Source organism: Prunus avium, chromosome 3 (genome assembly GCF_965620075.1).
Source record: "Prunus avium chromosome 3, drPruAviu1.hap1.1, whole genome shotgun sequence".
NCBI lineage: Eukaryota > Viridiplantae > Streptophyta > Magnoliopsida > Rosales > Rosaceae > Prunus > Prunus avium.
In genome coordinates, this window is record NC_142286.1 from 40,669,486 (window position 1) to 40,688,218 (window position 18,733).

Sequence of the window (18,733 nt, forward strand, 5' to 3'; positions counted from 1 at the left end):
ACACTATCTTTCCATGCAGGTAAGAAACATCACAGTTTTCAACATCTTAATGCCATCATACCTCTCCAAGGAAACTCAGAGCACACCAACAGTGTTACTCAATCAAATTAGGGTTAAAAAAGTTATTATGAAGTGATTTTAATAAGAATGTGGAAGTAACCTGCGTCTAAGCATCATGCCTAGTAACCTTGGGTCACAACTGTTGGTTTGGCAGAAGCAAGTGTTGTTTTTCAAAAAAGGTGATGCAAAAATGCCTTTTAATAAATCAATTTTTTCCCCCAACTACCATGGGTTGCTGACTCTTCTCCTTCCCTTGGGGCGACCTCACTAGTTTTAGCTAAGGCAAACTCTTAAGCAAAACAGTCCTGGTTTGAACCTGAAAAGGGCTGTGGTAATTGGAATAATTACCATCAGGACATCCTGCAGGGACTTAAGGAGATGCCAGTAAAACTTCAGAAAGGGAGATAGATTTACGCTTAGTCTAGTCACTGGAAGGGATTCCCTTTCTCTACGTAAGAAAAAAGGTATCTGTTTCAAGAATTTGACATGTTCTTGCTCCCAAATTGTTGTCTTCCTATTCCTAGCAACAAATCCCACTGAGTTTTGATCAAGTATCACCCACTTTCAGTCTCGTGGTTTTAAAATTTACAAGCCAAATTTTTCCATGTCCATGGTCCACTCTATAGTTAAACTGATATTCCTACCTTACAAGCCATCTACTCTGCGATGCTCATTAAAACGATAAAAAAAACTACATATTCACACACTTCGAAATCGAACAAAAATAAACTGAAGGGAAGAAAATACCTACAGAATAATAGGATCCAATAAGGAAGGAAGATACTTAGATTGAGTTACATCAAGTATTCACAGCCTTAGCCGCATTGTGTTCTCAAAGAGCAACTAATTAGCATAACCTCATCAAAGCACTAATACTATCTCCGACACATAATGTCAAGCTTTGCTAATTTTGGTTTTACTGACCTTCCTCAACTCAGAGCATCGCTGTCATCACTATCATCTTCTTCGTCGTTTCCAATATCATTAGCCATGTAAACCCCAGGCTGAACCTGCCGTCTCCGAGTCCTCGAAGGAAGAATGTTATCCAAATCGACCTCCGCAAGAGGATCATCCGATAAATCACTATCGCCATCTTCGAATTCGCTACCACCATCACTTGAATCGTCGTCACTGTCATCGTCATCTTCTTCTATCAGTTTCCCTTTGCCCTTGTCATCTCTCATAATCCCCTTTCCCTTGCGATCCACCTCAGGCTTCCCATTAGACTTTTCACCGTCTTCATCTTCGTCGTCGTCTTCTACGAAATCTTCTTGGTCTTCAGGGTCTGCATTGGCTTCAAATTTATCGTTTTTCTCTTCGGCCACCGAGGAATTCTGGTCGAAATTTTCTGGGTCTTGAGTTTTTCCTTCAGCAAGCGACGAACTAATATCAGAAACTTCAAGCTTATGGGTTTTCTTAGGGTAGTCGGCCTGGTCCTCGCAGCTGAGATCGGGTTTACGCTTCACGGGAAATGTGGGTTCGCCTAGGTTCTTAGTTTCGGCCATGAGTGAACTGCGAAAGGACTGTGCTTTAGTGTGAGGGTAACCGAGAAACAGAAAGACAGAGATAAATCGGAGCCCTTGGGATGCTGAGTTAGGGTTTCCGAGTTTTATAACGCCTCAAGAATAGTTGGGAGGATCTTAATTCGTACGAGAGTAGGTTTGCCGTCTGCGGCACCACGGTTTTGAACTCGGTTTGAATTACTCCCTTTAGGGCTTTACTTATTGTTATTGTTATTTTTTAATTTCTTATAAGGAGTTAGGGCTTTATGTTAGTGGCAAATTCCCAATTCACAGTCAGATTTTTGTCACTTCCGTATTTTCTAGAACATTAGAATTGGATTTTCACAAGCAAATTCAACATCAGATCCAATCATTCATATTATGGAATTTAGAGATTCAATTCAATCTGATTCATATCTGATCCAAACATTCATATTTTGGAATTTAGAGATCCAATTCAATCCGGTTCATTTGATTGGATTAAGATTGTATCTTAAACACCCATACTAAACATGCGTGGAGGAGTTATGTGTTTTGTCCTTGTATTTTGATTTATTTTTTATTTTAGTTACTATAATTTTAATTTTATCCATTTTAGTATTGTAGTTTAGATTGGTTTGGATTCAGACTTGTAAACTCCGTCAAGTTAATTAATGTATTTCGAAGTAACAATATGCAACTACTATATATGAGACCACTTTTGTCTCTTTAAAGCATTTGCAAATAGACTCCAAGTGTATCATTTGTTCGTTCTCTTAACAAATTTATAGTTGTAGAATTTGATTGCTTCGTAAACAACATTATATAACTAAAATTACCAAAACGAAAAGTGAGTAAGTACATGAATGAGATTTGTAATTTTGGGCAGCTTGTGTTTTTTCACTACTTCTAACATGCATTCATTTGTATTTTACTGTTTTACAAAAAACTCTAAAGAAAAATCCCTAGTCGCTGCCTCCAACTCTATCCCCTTTATTTTCCTATCACCCCCCTTTCTCTCATTCCCTTCCTTTTCCCTTTAGATTTTTTGTGTTCTTGTTTTGTGATGTAAAAGCAATCGTCGTGAAACGTTGTCGTCACCACGATATAGTGTTGTTTTTTGACTCACAAATGCAATGATTTGGCTCCAGTTGTCAGCCTTCGATATAAATTTGGAGCTACGATGCAAGGATGATGTCGGATTGCATTGGGGTCAAGTTTAGCTGGTGCGGCTCCATGAGTTTAGCCGGTATGATGCTATGGCTCTCTTAGGATTGCTTGAGAGGATGTGAAGCGGTGATCTTGTTTCTTTGTTTGTTTTAGTTTAATAATTATCATGAACTCTTTAGGAGTTTGATGTGGTTTGTTTTTTGTTTAAGATATTTTATTTCCTTTTGGCTTTTGGCTTTTGGCTTTCGATATGGATTTTCCACTTCTGTCGTTGCCCAATAAATCTTTACTATAGGCTTGAGTACATGTGGTTTTGGTTGCTGATTTAGGAATTTTAATCATTTTTTGGGTTGTGCGTATTCTCTTTAAATCAATTCCACTTATTGTTATATTTAGTCACTAGAGAAGTTGTATACATATTCAGCCCCTTAGTTACTTTTGTATTTTTTTTGTTTATCTTGTCACTAAAATACAATTGCTCTTTTGTAAATAATAAAAAACTGTATTTCCCAAAAATGGTCGCAATAAAAATTTAAATTTACGTGAAACGCGTCAAAAGATATTGGAAGAGTATAAAACATAAGAAAAATTGACATAAGACTTCCCCCCAAAAAGTAATATTTGTTTGTTTTTTTGCTAGGAAAATGGTTGTTCGCGGAAATTTTGGCCAGCGCGAGCCCGGTCACTGAATCAAATCCGAAAAGTGGGGGCACCAAAAACAGATTGGGCTAGAACACGACCCTCCAATCCAATCGCATCGCCTCTCATCCTCTCCATCTGAGTCCTGACCTGACCCATCAAGCGGGTTAACCCGACTCCAAGTATCGGATCTACCTGCATATCTTGGATCTGCAGGCCCTGAGAACTCCTGCTGAAAGATCCACAACTCCCAAATTCTCGATACAGTTCTCTTTGCTAAGCTTCAAACAGTTAAACGCGTGGTTTTTGGATCATATAATTATTACAACGCCGAAATGATTGCGATCCCTTATTTAACCGCGTTAACCACGTACTTCAGCTATGGCTTGCTTTTCGTCTTCGGCCAAGTCAGAGATTTCTTCCGCAAATTCATCGACTGGTGGAGTTCTAGCAATTTGCAGGTTCCCATATTCTTCTACACGGCCCTATAATTTTCTTTCCTTTTTTTTTCCCTCTTATTATAATTTTTGATAGAAAGAAAACAGCTGTTTGGGTGGGTGTACAGAATAAATGTTAATGATTGTTTTGTTGCAAAGCCAGGGTTATGCTCCAATCTGTTTAGGACTTGAAGATTTCTATATTCGGCGGCTGTATCTTCGTATTCAGGTATTTATGTTATTTATTTTGATTGCCTTGTATCTCTTCTCTTCTCTTGAGGCTGGAGCTTAAAGTTATGTTGTGCATGAAATGAAATTGATCTTATTATTGGATCGGTGGCACTGCAGTTACTTATTAAACATGAATTCCTTCGAGTTCGAGTCCCATAAACATTATTGATAGTTCTGGTTGATATTTAAAGTTTTGACTGCCAGGACTGTTTCAATAGACCTATAGCAAGTGCTCCTGATGCTTGGTTTGATGTGGTCGAACGTTTCTCCAATGACTACAACAAGACACTCAAGTAAAGAATTTGGCAATTTTGATAAATATTGCACGCCTTTGTTAAGTATTCTTAATTTATATTATCATCATCTGTTGGGGCTGATGCAGACTAACCACAAAAACCAGTAGATGCCTTAACTTGGGATCTTACAATTACCTTGGCTTTGCTGCATCCGATGAATACTGCACACCTCGTGCTATCCAGACATTGAAAAAATATTCTCCCAGTACCTGTAGTAGCCGTGTTGACGGCGGTTGGTATATGACTCTGCAAGATGGTTTTGTTAAATTATTTTTCTCCTGGACTTTACCATGATACGCTTCTTTCATCAGGCACCACAGTTTTGCATAATGAACTGGAGAAGTGTGTGGCAAGTTTTGTTGGGAAACCTGCTGCTATAGTTTTTGGAATGGGCTATGTCACAAACTCTGCTATCCTTCCAGTCCTGTTGGGGAAGGTTTGTTTGCTCTGTTCATGAAATTACGTCTAAATTTTGTCTTTAAATTCCTTATCCAAATTTATGCCATTTGAATTTACAGGGAGGCTTGATTGTTAGTGATTCCTTGAACCACAACTCCATTGTCAATGGTGCACGAGGATCTGGAGCTAGTATTTGCGTTTTCCAACACAATAGTAAGCCCACTAGTTATTATCTTGTATAGCATTGATGGTGAGATTTGGATTTGGGCATCAAATTCCACATTTCAGATTTTTAAATGATGGCGTTTATTCTTTATACTTAGAAAAAACAGTGGCGAAAATATTGGTTTTATGTTCAATTGCAAACTGCGAAGACCAGGGGCTAGATTGAATGCTGCTGGCAATTGACAGTTAGGTTTTTGGTTATTTGTCCTTTTCCTAGTCCATGTTTATGGAGGTATTTGACTACTCAATAGAAAGGACTGTTTATCGTACTCAACTTTCCAATATGCTGACTTCCTTCTCTTAGATATTGAAGATAGCATGAATGGAGTTTTACTCATTAAAATTAAAAGAAAATGGTAAAATGCAGGCCGGATGTCGTTCACTTATATTTGTACTTTTTGCTTTACTTACAGCTCCTTCTCATTTGGAGGAAGTTTTGAGAGAACAAATCGCAGAGGGGCAACCTAGGACCCGCAGACCCTGGAAGAAGATAATTGTCATTGTGGAGGGAATATACAGCATGGAAGGGGAGCTTTGCAAACTTCCTGAGATTATAGCAATCTGCAAGAAATATAAGGTTGCACCTTCTTGGTAGCTTTCACACTTCAATAAATGCCTTTGGTCTCCGAGTTCTGTGCAGTCTGTTTTTATTTTCCACAGGAAAGATATAATTCTTATGGTTTTATCTTAAACTTAGAGCCTCAAATGTATTATTGATCATTTTCGTCATAAGAACAGAGAATAAAATCAACATATCTTTTTTCGAAGGATACCCCCTCCTTTTAATTGACTGTATTACTTATCTCATTTAGTGGGAAATACCTCTGCTAAACTACTGTCTAAGAATTTTGAATAATTTATGTACTAAATCTTTTTATTCTTAGCCACTTCCTCTTTTGTCTTAGGCATATACATATTTGGATGAGGCCCACAGCATTGGAGCAGTAGGGAAAACAGGTAGAGGTGTTTGTGAGCTCTTGGGAGTAGATACAGCTGATGTAGATATCATGATGGGAACATTTACCAAATCATTTGGATCATCTGGGGGATATATAGCAGGATCCAAGGTTTGTTTTTTTTGCTCTGTCCTTATACTTTCAATCGGTTGAACAATGCGTGGTGTAATCTAGGTAGACTTTGGTGTATTTACAAAGTTATCTTAAATAAATTATGAGCTCTTTATTGAATTTAATGTGGTCTACTGATGGTGTTATATCCAGGAGCTTATCCAATACTTGAAGTACACTTGCCCTGCTCATCTTTATGCAACTTCAATATCACCACCAGCTGCAGAACAAATAATATCTGCTATAAAGGTCATTCTTGGAGAGGATGGTTCCAATAGAGGTGTTGATAGATACTTCTCTCTCTCTCTCTCTCTCTCTCTCTCTCTCTCCCCTTAATTCTCTTTAGTTTTCTTGGGAATGTGTTTTAATATTGTACTCAGCAAATTTAGGGTTTAACGTTTCTTCTATATATGACCATCATTGAATGAGTTTTTGTTTCCTCGTAGGTGCCCAAAAACTTGCACGAATACGTGAGAATAGCAACTTTTTCAGGTCAGAACTACAGAAAATGGGATTTGAGGTTTTGGGGGATAATGACTCTCCAGTAATGCCAATTATGCTTTACAACCCAGCCAAAATTCCTGCCTTCTCACGGGAGTGCCTCAAGCAGAATGTGAGTCCATCCTGCCCAGTTGTAACATGTACTCCATGATTATAGTTTTCTGTTGGCTCCAAGGAAATTTAAATGATTATTGTTACATACAGGTAGCTGTTGTGACAGTAGCATTTCCAGCAACCCCACTGCTATTGGCAAGGGCACGTATATGCATATCTGCTTCTCATACAAAGGAAGACCTGCTCAAAGCGTTGGAGGTAAGTTGTTGTATAACTTGGGGTGGTGGACATATCCATTCTTGGGCTTCGTGTGTTAAGTGCATGCAACTTCCTGATGCTATAGTTGCAAGTATTCCGTTTTAATGTGAGAAAACTTGTGCCCTGACATTTTGTTGGGGTTTGATTCTTTCAGGTATTTGGCAGGGTTGGGGATCTGGTGGGTATAAAATACTTCCCGGCAGAACCAAAGAAGCTGCAGGAAGAAGAAAGGTTGCTCAAGTTGGAGTGATTAAGAATTAATGAAAGAGGGGATGCCTTAGGCTTGATTCTTGAAATGTCATTCGTGAGCTAAGAAGTCGGGGAGGCTGGACTCAGAGTGTAGGATAAATGATGTCGTAGTAGGCATGTCTGTAGTTTGTGATTTAAACTTGCGGTGGTGGTATACTAGTATCATTATCATATCATCTGCCCTAAGCTAAGCTGTAATATGTCGTATTCTCTAGTTTATACCAAGTAACTACCAAGGTCTGTTCTGTTTCTGTACCCTTGCTTCCATGTAGGGGGGTGTATTCAATTAGGATTTTAATAGATTGTAATCACATGATTTTAATGTAATGGATTTCAGCAAGATTTGTAATTACAAGATTTTACTTATGATTTTAATAGATTGTAATTACATGATTCTCTTATGATTCACTTAGGACTTTTTTGTATTCTCCAAAGAATCAAAAGATTTGCTCTAGGATTTCATATGAAATAAAAATTATATAATAACATGGATTAATCATGCCACATGGATAAATAACCAAATGATAAAAGTAATAACAATAACGTCATGTAGCAACTAGACATGGCTTAACGCAAGGAAATTTTCTAGTGATGGACTTCTTCTAGTCATTCCACCGTCCACTATTTATTAGTATTATATAAAAAGAAAGATAAGAAAGACTAGTTTAGATCAAAACAAAGCTCAATAGTTATTTGAATCGTCATTCTCCATTTTTTACAAAAGTAATAAAAATATATTATTTCATAAAATAATGAGAAATGACGATTCTACAGTTTGTAAAAACACCAATAACTGTTTGATGATTCAAATAATTGTTTTTGAAACTGTGTCATTTCTCCAGTTTCAAACATACAGTTTTTACAACACAGATAAGAAATGACGATTCAAATTAGATCAAAACTGTAGAATGACAGATAAGAAAAATAATATTTCATAAATAATACTTCATAAAATAAGAGAAATCATTCCTAAAGAACGAGGCAGTGCGCAACCAAAAACACCAACTATCAATCTTTACAGATTGGTTTCTTCTTCTTTGTCTGTTCCACAGCAAAGCAACACAGATAATACAAATAGAGACAAAAAAAATGGTCTGATAGCATATAAAAGAACAAGCATGTGAAGAGACAAAAAAGATGAGAACCAACGTGAGAATCAGATGTAATAGGGTGTGATTTTTTATGGGGTTTGGTATTTATATCACCCACTGAAAAGTCTCACAGAATACATCATTTAATGAAATACCTCAAAATCGGTAAGTTTTTTAATACCACCGTACTTTTTCTAATCTTTTGAAAGTCCTTATTGAATACCACCAGACTTGCATTAATGATTTTAAAATCCTAATTGAATACCATCAGATTTTTATTGATTACTTAAAAATCATAATTGAATACCACTAGACTTTTAAGCTTAAAAAAAATCTATTAAAATCCTAATTGAATACACCCCCCTACCCCGTTTTTGTTCATACATGTCTCGGGTGGCTGGGGAGGGATGGTATTTCACTCTTCTTTTTTCTTTTCTTAATAGTTTTTTTTAAAAATTTATTTAATTGAGTTTCTCTTCTCTCTTTGTATGTATGAGTTGTATCAATGCAGCTTGGTTTTTTTAAATACTTATTATTGTTTTAGAATTGGACTTTTCGTCAGAAAGTTATAATGGTATTGAGCAATTTGTTTTTGAGGTAGGTGTGAAAATGTGTCACCCCTCCGAGTCGATGGTTATTTATTGAATGAACTCCTCCAATTCCAAGGTGGAAATTTCCTGTGATAACGGACAACTGAATATCTACATAAATTTGAATCCCCCGCCCCCCAAAAACAAAGAAAAAACACAACGTCAATTAAATTATTTTTGGAGAATATTAGCAAATTGCACGTTATTCACCAGTCTAATAATTAGTGTCGACTTCCTAAAAAAAAGAAAAAACAGTGTCTGAACTGAAGTCTTCGTTTAGGTTAGGAATTCAGAGAGCAGAGTCCGCAAGTAGACTTGAGAGAGAGATGCTAATTGCTTCATTTATTCAACGACAAATACGAGCACCTTTGCATGCCGTCCAGGTGGCAGCGGAAGCTTACTTGCAAAGGTAACACAGTAATAACGGGCAAAAAGAAAAGAGGGTGCTTTTTATTATTATTTGAATATCTCTATTCTCTAGTAAATGACCCACTGGAACGCGAATGAGATTAACAGGCGTAAAATTCGGAATCAGATGGAGAAGTTAATCCTTAGACGTACATCTTCATATAGAAAAACCACTGAATCCGTGGGTATTAATTACTTAAGGTTGATGTGAAAAGAAAGTAGAAAAGCCCATGGTATGAGTATTACACCCAAAACTCTCCTCTTATTTCCCTCCCCCACCCCACCATGTATATTACGTAGAGGTCTTGTTCGTCTGGTTTGGTTTCCATCACATGAAACAAGGAAAGAAAGAAGAGAGAGAGAGAGCAGAGCCCAATATATAAGCCCAAAAATGCCATTGATTTCAGTTGCATGGAGAGTCAGAACTTTTGCAACAGCTGGAGCTTCATCTCAGACCAGCTTTGTTGTCTTGAGCGTCCATCCGTCACTTGTCTCTTGGCCATTCTACCCACTACCACCCCTCCCCCTCCCCCTTCCCCTCCCTCTCCCTTATCTCCTCCCTCCTCTAAGTATGCTCCGCTGGCTCCACACTTCTCAACGCTAACCCCAACCTCCACCCTACCCTTAACCACGGTTTATAAACTCAACTCAGCTCAACCAAACCAAGAGCGCCCATGAATACATATGCAACATTTGTCATCCAAACCAGAACAAGAGGTCCTCTATTGTAAATTCTGATCACCCAAACCCTAAATCTGCCTTTTTCTTTTCTTCCAAATCCCACTACTCTACTGATCATTAATAATGTACCCATTTGCATTTGCATTTGCACACAAATTAATAATGACAACGCCAAAATTAAAAAGGAGAGAGAGAGAGAGAGAGAGAGAGAGAGAGAGAGCAAAGGAAAGCAATATACATATATACATATGACTGAATGCAGGTTGCACAAATGTCACTGCAAAACCAAGGAGGCAGCAAAAACCCTTACCAAAAATAGCAAAAGAGAAATAGAAGAAAAGGTGCCTCTACCTCCACAACCACCCACTAGATATGCGAGAGAGATTAGAATTCTCTTTCCCATAGCTAGCCCCCACCCATTTCGCGATTGCCGAGCGTCCTTCACTTGCTAGTTTTCGATCTGCACAAGCACTGATCAAGAAACCACAGCCACTCTTACTGAATTCCAAGGTGTTTTTTCTCTGTGCTTTGCTTTGCTTAAGTGCCTACCCAAAACCCCATCCAACTTTCTCTCTCTCTCTAGCTGTTTGCTATTTGCTATTTGCTATTAGCTATTAGCTAATGATGATGGACCAAGCAGCAGCTTCTGCAGCAGCTGGCCTAATTCATCATGAGAAAACCGAGGCCTGTGGGTTGAGGGCAGGTGTTGAGGCTGAGCTCGGCCTTGTCACTGCCAAGGGGGACAAGACTTCCTTTCACGGGTCGGATCGGAGCGGCTCCATCCATGACCATGACGACCTTGTCCATGCTGTGACTAGTTTTGGTGTCCACAGGAAGAAAAGAATGACCAGACAGAGGCGATCATCCATCATCAACCTTCATCATCTCACTTTTGCTTCCTCCACCACCACCTCGCACGTGCTGCCCTCCCTCCAACCCCCCTCCACTCTCCCGCCTGCACGTGTGAGCTTCCTTCCCCCTTCCCTTTCCTAATTCCTACTACCTGATATCTATCTATTATATATGAATTAATGTTCATTATTTTTCTTCAATTTTTTACCTTTCTTTTTTAATTTTAATCAATAATATTTGTCTCATAAATTAAATTATGTTTCTCAGTAGCCTTTTCCTTATATTATTTTCGTTCAAAGATTTCCTCTTTTGTTAATTCTATTGTTGTACTTTTCGATCCATGTCTGACACTGTTCAATCAGATATCTCTAGACACTGGTGTACATGATGGGTACCTTTTGGGCTTGTACGATCTGCTTGATTTTCTTCTCTTCTTTCATTTATTTACAGGGCCCGGATTTTGATTTGATTGATCCATCAATGTGTCTGTCTCTTGTTAAATTAAATTTCACGATTCATTTTTTTAATTTTCATTTGTATTGTTGGTTTCATGGAATTTTTCCGATCTATAATATCCAAGAATTGACTCTTTGTGATGGCATGATCAGGTTGTGCACCAACTCTGTAAATCCAATAATGGATCGTACATTTGAACCTTAACAAATTAATTTGTACATTTTCGAAATGAATCACACCGTCAAACCCGTCCAGTTTATATATAGATTTGGGAAATAATTCCCAATACAATGTTGTCGTATTCGATACGAACATTTTTTTAGTTAAATGACCGTTTGATTGATGAGTTCACCTTTTTAATAGTAACGTTTAGATGTGTGAATCATCGTTGGAGTTATGCATATTTAATACAAATCCCAACTCTAAGTGGACTCCATATTTTAAAGTTCCTAACTGTGCTAATCATAATTTGGTTTGGTGGCATGTTGGTCCAATATGCAGGACAATAGAAAATACTATTGCACTGTCTTGTGAACACTTGCAGCTTGATCACTGTTTCAGTTGTTGCAAATTGATTATGCTGTCTGCCTCAGGACAAGTTTGTTCAATGCATATCTGTTGAGTACAAAATCTAATCGATGACTCTAAACTTAATTAATGTAATGACGATCTCATGCGTGGATCTGGATGCTTCAGGTTATTGATCCAACAAGGTTGAGATTTCTTTTCCAAAAGGAGCTTAAGAATAGTGATGTGAGCTCTCTCAGAAGAATGATACTCCCCAAGGTAAGGTTTGATCTAACTAATCTCTGTAATTACTCAAACATTCTGCTGATAATTAGTTCAAAAGTAAGCATTCGCGTTTGCAAATGGCTAGCTAGCTAATAGCTATACATGTATGCATCAAGACTATCATGCTAGCTAAGCTTGTAAAGGAAAAGGTGATCAACGGTTTCGTTTTATATGACAACGGCGAAGTTTGTTTCATTAGGAAAACATGATGAATGTTGTATATTAACATTGGAAAACTTAATTCCAGAAAGCAGCTGAGGCTCATCTCCCTGCCCTGGAATCAAAGGAAGGAATTCCAATCAGCATGGATGACATAGATGGTCTGCATGTTTGGAGCTTCAAGTACAGGTTTAAATTTCCTCTATTTTCTGTTGAAAGAAATTACAGATTGAATGCATGAGTAAGATATACCTTCCTTTAGATATATGTAATGGCCGATGTATTCTTTGTTATTTTCCAATTAAGCAGGTTTTGGCCTAATAACAACAGCAGAATGTATGTACTTGAAAATACTGGTATCCCTTCTTTTCCTTTATCCAGCATCTAGTTATTCTTAGTGTACAGTGAAGTACTTATTACAAATTTCAGAATATCATTCTTGTAATGTTGAATTTTTTCAGGGGAATTTGTTAACGCACATGGCTTACAGCTTGGAGATTTTATCATGGTTTACCAAGATAATCAAAACCAGAATTACGTATGGTGACCGAATTTATTATCCAATTCCAGTTCCTGATATGATTATAAGTGTACATTTTAGCAAGTTTCTGAATACCAATTAAACAGGGATTAATTAAATTGTTCACAATCATACATTGGCAGGTCATTCAGGCTAAGAAGGCTTCTGACCAAGATCATGTGTATGGTGACATAAGCACTATGAACAACGGCGTGAACGATCTCTTCCTTGACGAATCTGAGGCGAACAAGTCGAGTTCGTTTTACATGCCCACAATGGCAATGGATGAAGATACAACTGCAGGCATGTCATTTGTGTATGACACCACCACCTTCTCAAATGACTCTCTGCTTGATTTTTTTGGGGGATCGATGACCAACTATTCCAGAAATGGGCCTCTGCATGAAAGTTTTGGTTCTGTTGAAAACTTGTCCCTTGATGACTACTATTAAGTTATAAATTTTGAAGCATTAGTACAAGGCACTACATGCTTACATGTAAACCTAAACGACCAAGTGGTGGGTCTCACTCTGTTTTTGGTACCCTTGTATTTTGGGCATCCTATGCATTAATAAAGGCAACAGCAAGTGTAGAAACTTGTGACATGTACTTGCCCCAATTAATTATTTGTTTAATTTCCAGGACATAATTATAATATCCTTAAATCTCCTAAGCAGTATAAATTATAATCAGTTAACTAATCTATATGCTACAAACTAATTAACCATTTGTATAATTGGAACAAGAATCTAGTTCCTCATCTTCCAGCTTTCTATTATTTGCTGGCATGTAGCTGCAGTTTCCACCTGGGACACATATATTTGTCTTCATCTGGCTTAGCCTCAATAATGTGGACCAGACAAACAAATCTCCATCACTCATAATTTTTCACTGTTGTTTGAGGAAGGCAGCAGTTATGAGCCTCTTTTCCATTCAAATGCGCAAGTTGCCCGTCTAGCTCAGTTGGTAGAGCGCAAGGCTCTTAACCTTGTGGTCGTGGGTTCGAGCCCCACGGTGGGCGAACATTTTACCGCGGTGTTTTTGCTATGTTATTTATTTTTACCGGGGTTTTTTTTGGAATGACCGGCAACATTTACCAGTTATGGATGAGATGGCTTGAGCTGATTGGTCAATATTAGTTACTACATAATATCTATGGGAGATAATTACGAATTGGAAAAGAAAACTAGAAATCTACAGAAAATAAAAGGAGGAGGAGAAAGCAGAGCCGAGAGAGGGAGTTCGGGAAGTGAGGGGCGAGTACAGAGAGAGCTGAAGAAGGAAGACAAGAGAAAGGTGTGCAGTTTTAAGTCGGTTGTGTTGAATGGCAAGCAGGTATTGGGTGGTGTCTCTGCCGGTCCAAAACTCGGCGTCGTCTCTATGGAACCGCATCCAGGAACAAATCTCCAAGCATTCCTTCGATACTCCCCTCTACAGAGTACTGCTCTTTCTTGTTTCCTTCGTTTAATTTGCAAGATCTGATGCTCTCTCTTAATTCTTTCTGGTTATATTATCATTTCTACAGTTCAATATTCCTAATCTCCGTGTTGGAACCCTGGATTCTCTTCTCTCCCTCAGCGACGATCTCTTGAAGGTATTAATTTGGACTTCTACAACTTGTTTGTTATCTCTTCCAATGCAAATTTCTTGACGTTTTATCCGCTTCTGTAGAAACTACATAGAACGATAATGATTGATCTCTTTATCTTTTCAAATGAAATTTTTCGCCATTCCATTGCAAATTTTTCATTGCTTCGATCTGTTAATTTCGGTACTAATTGCGTGCTATTTGGCAATTTGCAGTCAAACAACTTTGTAGAGGGTGTTTCTCACAAGATCAGGCGCCAGATCGAGGAACTGGAGAGGGTTTCAGGCGTGGAGAGCAGCGCACTCACTGTCGATGGTGTACCCGTTGATTCATACCTTACTAGGTATTGAATCACAGTTCAATTCAATGAGATCAAATATGGACTTAGGATGTTTGGCTGCGGATCATGAGTGATCTCTGTGTTTGGGTATTGAATTTTGGGTTTTTGTTATGATGGTAGGTTCGTTTGGGATGAAGCCAAGTACCCTACAATGTCGCCTTTGAAGGAGGTCGTAGACAGCATTCATGGTCAAGTCGCAAAGATTGAGGATGATCTCAAGGTAATCCTTCACCCTTTTTTCTTTTAAGCATCAGTATGTTAGTTTACGATAAAGTTATTGGTTGATAAACTGTTACCACTACTCAATAATACATAGTCAGTCATTGTAGACATTTCTTTGTTGTGCTTAGCTTAGAGGACACAAGCTGCTGCTGATTAAGGACACAATTGATTGAAATAACCATGAATGTGTTGCTGGGGAGTTGAACTAATATAGTTAATGGTTGTCAGCCTAGTTCCTCCAGTCTCTCCCCATAGAATCACTTCTGAAAGGCTTTCTTTTCTTTAGTTTGTTGCCTTAACAACTAAACTTAATGATAATATGAAATGTTTATACATTTAGGCCATGAATCTTTCCCAGAAGAATAAATCACTATACATTATGTGCCTCTCATGTTAGGTTCGCGTAGCCGAGTATAACAATGTCCGCAGTCAACTTAATGCTATCAACAGAAAGCAGAGTGGAAGGTATAATTATTCTCTAAGTTTAATAATTGCAATTGCACGGGATATTTTGCTCTGATTCTAATTTTACCAATCTCTCGGGCCTTTTCAGCTTAGCAGTCCGTGATCTTTCCAATTTAGTGAAACCAGAGGACATCATTACCTCAGAACATCTAGTGACCCTCCTTGCAGTTGTTCCCAAGTATTCTCAGAAGGATTGGCTATCAAGCTATGAGACCTTGACTAACTATGTGGTATGATTGTTTCCCACGCCATATCTTTCTGCTTCAACTGTTACAGACACAAGGTTTTGCAGTAGGGTGGTGAAAGTTGATCAACTTGTCCATTGTATCTTTCAAAGTTTTGAAATAAAAGCTAGCACAGTGACTTCTTATTTATTTTAGCCTTCTTGCTTCAGTCTTATTGATCATGATAAGCATTTTTCAGGTCCCTAGGTCCTCTAAGAAGTTATTTGAAGATAATGAATATGCACTTTACACTGCAACACTGTTCAATCGGGTCGCAGATAATTTTAGAACAAGTGCTCGTGAAAAGGGGTTCCAAGTGAGTATTTCTGTACATTCTGTTTTGCTTTTTCCATGAACGTGCAAAACTAATTCTTCTTTACCATTTATGCAATATGAAATTACCATTCCTGAGAAATGTGTCTGGATTAGAGATGCATAAATTGCCCAAATATGCTAATTCCTTTCTTTTACTGAGTAAGGAGAAACCTTATTACTGACTTGTGTTTCTTTATCATGTCATTCAGATTCGTGATTTCGAATACAGTTCTGAAGCACAAGAAAGTCGAAAGCAGGAGTTAGAAAAATTGGTGCAAGACCAAGAAAATTTAAGAAGCTCCCTTTTGCAGTGGTGCTATGCCAGCTACGGAGAGGTAATTTTTTAGTTTAATTTGTTTATCATATTTATAAAGTGAGGAAGATTATGATTTAATCTGGAAAAATGGTTTTAGGGGGATTTATGAACTAATGGGAAGAAAAAAAAAGTTCAAGGTCACCTGCCACTGGTCATGCAATAAAAATATAGCGACATTGTGGCACCATAGGTGATGTTGAGTGATCAGGTGGTATTAAAATTGGGTGTCTATCTAGTAATCTTAAGTTAAAGATGCCTGTTATGGCCTGATCTAAGTAGCTTCTATACATGATGCCCGCATTTATTTTCTATGTGGCTCAGTTACAATTTTCCCATAATTGTTCTTAGGGCTAATTTGGCATTGCTGTGCTTTTAAAAAAAACTGTTTCTGCTGTGATGCGAGAATAAACAGCTGTGAAATGAAGTAGTGAAGTGTTTGGTAATCTATATTTGTAAAAGTGCTGTGAGTATAAAAAGCAGTGTCATGGCGTTTGGTAAACTTTTTTCTAGAAGTGCTGTGACTGTATAATGACCAAAAAGGGTATGATATTGAAAATGATATTTATGTTGTTTTACAATACATTGACAATTTTTTATAATAATCTTAATAGTAATATACAATTATTAAAATAAAAAACTTGAGAAGGAAAAAGGCCCTTTTTCTCCTTTTCCTTTTTCTCTCAATTTTTATTCTCCTTTTTTCTTTTCTCTCGACCCTTTTTCTCCATTCTTCTATCTTGGCAAGGAATTAAATAAAAACTAAAACAGTAAATAAAAATAAATAAATAAAACAGCCCTTTGTTTGGGAAAAGTGATATTCATTCAACAAACCAACAGCCCCAAGCACATCAACAACCCAGAAAGAAACCAAAAACTAAGCCAAACCAGAAAGAAACAAGAAACCAGAACCACCTATTTCCCTTTCAACTCACAACACAACCCAATTCGACGGACCCCACTTCATTTTCGTCTTCCTCTTGTTTTTTTTCTCAGAACTCTTCCTCTTCCTCTTGCTCCCGTATCCCGCGATTTCAAATAAATCAAGAAAGGGGGTCAGCCACATGAATAATAATAATAAAGGATGTGGGTGTTTAGGGCGGCTGTGGTAAGAACCCACAAGAAAATTGGTTCATGGAACCAAGAAAGAGAAAGAATTGAAAGAAAATGTGAGAGAAGAGATTGAGTGGAAAGATGGGAAACTAGAGCTTCTGGAAAAGACCTTGTGAAGAAGATGAAGGGTAAAGTATGCAATCTCTAAAATTTATAAGGGTATGCTGGGTATTTGAAAAGTTCATTAATTGGAACCGGCTGCTTGTGAAAAAACAACTTTGAGAAGCAGCCTCCAACCTGCTTCGAAAAACTGCTGTGCGGGACCCGAGATTTTTAAATAAGCGGATGTTGTTTTGGTTTACCAAACGCTTTGAGGCTTAAAATTTCTGAAATAAGCGGCTTCTTTTGGCCTCACCACAATGTCAAACGGAGCCTTAGTTGAATTATTATTCTATTTATCATCATACATTGCGTTATTGTTGTATCATGCTTTCTTGTATTCTCTTATGACAGATTTTGGAAATTTCTTACTGAATGTACAAGTTTCTCGCATGCAGGTTTTCAGCTCCTGGATGCATTTTTGTGCTGTACGTGTCTTTGCAGAGAGTATTCTGAGATATGGTTTACCACCATCTTTCTTGGTAAGAAAGTTCTCATTTTTGGTCCAAAATAATAGTGTTCTCATTTTCTGTCACTCGTTTACGACCAAGCACTTTTGACTAACCAGTGGATATTGAAATGATATTTCAGGCATGTGTCTTAGCTCCGACTACAAAAAGTGAGAAGAAAGTACGTTCAATCCTTGAAGGGTTGTGCGATAGTGGTAACAGGCAAGTCCATAAGCTTTACTTACGTTTGCGGCATAGTAAGGGGGAGCCTCAACTCTTTGATGACAATACTAGTAAAACTGAATTAACCAATTGTAGATGAAGATGACTTTAGGACGCTTGTTGACTCCTAAGAGACCTTTTTATGTGATATGCTGTTTGCATTAAGCTTAGTTCTCTGACGTTGCTTCCTTGTGTTACAATGCAGTACCTTCTGGAAAACTGATGATGAAGTTGGGGGAGGGATGGCTGGTCTAGCAGGCGACGCGGATGCACATCCATATGTTTCATTCACAATCAATCTTGTTTGAATGGGCGCAAGATTGTCCTTTCAGTTTCGCAATCTGAATCTGAGTATTCCTTTACACAACAATAACAGGGGAGCGGGGTATTTGTATATTGGCATTGATAGCTATATTCTTTGTTTATTTACTTATAATTGCTGCTTTGAGATTTTCCGTGAGCGTTTATTGGGAGGTGAACTCTACTGGGATGTTCTTTCATCTCAGAACTTTCTAGTAGTCTTTTGTTTTGGTACTGAAGACTTGTAGGTTTTTTTTACTCATGATATCTGTAGAGCATGAAACCGATTTTCTTGATGTACCTCATTTTTATAATTATTTGAAAGATATGATGCAATAAATTTTTTGGGTTCTCCTCATCTTCGAATAATTTGGAGACCGCGTTTAGCTCAACCAAGAAGTCGGGATGTTATTTTATTTTATTGCTCACGGGCAAAACAACGAGCATATATTTCTGGCTAATACAGA

At 37.7% G+C, this 18,733-nt stretch overlaps 4 protein-coding genes and 1 non-coding gene across 5 annotated transcripts; 4 read left to right on the forward strand and 1 right to left on the reverse strand.

Annotated features, from left to right (window-relative positions):
- Nucleotides 1–771: 771 nt before the first annotated feature.
- LOC110764316 (nucleolin) lies at nucleotides 772–1,787 on the reverse strand. The gene has a single exon (XM_021967249.2). It carries the CDS (start codon nucleotides 1,563–1,565, stop codon nucleotides 990–992), a length of 576 nt encoding a protein of 191 aa, XP_021822941.2. The 5' UTR covers nucleotides 1,566–1,787; the 3' UTR covers nucleotides 772–989.
- Nucleotides 1,788–3,316: 1,529 nt separating this feature from the next.
- LOC110764379 (long chain base biosynthesis protein 2a) lies at nucleotides 3,317–7,442 on the forward strand. The gene is made up of 12 exons (XM_021967338.2): nucleotides 3,317–3,811; nucleotides 3,951–4,016; nucleotides 4,223–4,311; nucleotides 4,401–4,546; nucleotides 4,626–4,750; nucleotides 4,833–4,926; nucleotides 5,352–5,515; nucleotides 5,844–6,005; nucleotides 6,159–6,285; nucleotides 6,452–6,618; nucleotides 6,711–6,818; nucleotides 6,973–7,442. The coding sequence occupies exons 1-12, from the start codon at nucleotides 3,686–3,688 to the stop codon at nucleotides 7,066–7,068; spliced, it is 1,470 nt and encodes a 489-aa protein (XP_021823030.1). The 5' UTR covers nucleotides 3,317–3,685; the 3' UTR covers nucleotides 7,069–7,442.
- A 2,623-nt stretch (nucleotides 7,443–10,065) lies between these two features.
- On the forward strand, nucleotides 10,066–13,273 carry FUS3 (AP2/B3-like transcriptional factor family protein). The gene is made up of 6 exons (XM_021967251.2): nucleotides 10,066–10,800; nucleotides 11,842–11,931; nucleotides 12,185–12,285; nucleotides 12,406–12,452; nucleotides 12,558–12,634; nucleotides 12,760–13,273. The coding sequence occupies exons 1-6, from the start codon at nucleotides 10,459–10,461 to the stop codon at nucleotides 13,066–13,068; spliced, it is 966 nt and encodes a 321-aa protein (XP_021822943.2). The 5' UTR covers nucleotides 10,066–10,458; the 3' UTR covers nucleotides 13,069–13,273.
- A 291-nt stretch (nucleotides 13,274–13,564) lies between these two features.
- TRNAK-CUU (transfer RNA lysine (anticodon CUU)) lies at nucleotides 13,565–13,637 on the forward strand. Its single transcript has one exon. It is a non-coding gene; the product is annotated as a tRNA-Lys (tRNA).
- Nucleotides 13,638–13,799: 162 nt separating this feature from the next.
- On the forward strand, nucleotides 13,800–18,624 carry DET3 (vacuolar ATP synthase subunit C (VATC) / V-ATPase C subunit / vacuolar proton pump C subunit (DET3)). The gene is made up of 11 exons (XM_021967362.2): nucleotides 13,800–14,054; nucleotides 14,142–14,210; nucleotides 14,420–14,547; nucleotides 14,665–14,764; nucleotides 15,164–15,231; nucleotides 15,320–15,461; nucleotides 15,655–15,771; nucleotides 15,980–16,105; nucleotides 17,694–17,777; nucleotides 17,887–17,966; nucleotides 18,172–18,624. The coding sequence occupies exons 1-11, from the start codon at nucleotides 13,941–13,943 to the stop codon at nucleotides 18,272–18,274; spliced, it is 1,131 nt and encodes a 376-aa protein (XP_021823054.1). The 5' UTR covers nucleotides 13,800–13,940; the 3' UTR covers nucleotides 18,275–18,624.
- Nucleotides 18,625–18,733: the final 109 nt, after the last annotated feature.

Bases quoted from the DNA above. Each gene is read 5' to 3' on its own strand.
- LOC110764316 (XM_021967249.2), bottom strand. From the start codon at position 1,565: ATGGCCGAAACTAAGAACCTAGGCGAACCCACATTTCCCGTGAAGCGT.
- LOC110764379 (XM_021967338.2), top strand. From the start codon at position 3,686: ATGATTGCGATCCCTTATTTAACCGCGTTAACCACGTACTTCAGCTAT. The intron at 4,927-5,351 runs GTAAGCCCACTA...CTTTACTTACAG, and splicing joins TTGCGTTTTCCAACACAATA to CTCCTTCTCATTTGGAGGAA. The intron at 6,819-6,972 runs GTAAGTTGTTGT...TGATTCTTTCAG, and splicing joins ACCTGCTCAAAGCGTTGGAG to GTATTTGGCAGGGTTGGGGA.
- FUS3 (XM_021967251.2), top strand. From the start codon at position 10,459: ATGATGATGGACCAAGCAGCAGCTTCTGCAGCAGCTGGCCTAATTCAT. The intron at 11,932-12,184 runs GTAAGGTTTGAT...ACTTAATTCCAG, and splicing joins GAAGAATGATACTCCCCAAG to AAAGCAGCTGAGGCTCATCT. The intron at 12,453-12,557 runs GTATCCCTTCTT...GAATTTTTTCAG, and splicing joins GTATGTACTTGAAAATACTG to GGGAATTTGTTAACGCACAT.
- DET3 (XM_021967362.2), top strand. From the start codon at position 13,941: ATGGCAAGCAGGTATTGGGTGGTGTCTCTGCCGGTCCAAAACTCGGCG. The intron at 14,211-14,419 runs GTATTAATTTGG...GGCAATTTGCAG, and splicing joins TCAGCGACGATCTCTTGAAG to TCAAACAACTTTGTAGAGGG. The intron at 15,232-15,319 runs GTATAATTATTC...GGGCCTTTTCAG, and splicing joins AACAGAAAGCAGAGTGGAAG to CTTAGCAGTCCGTGATCTTT.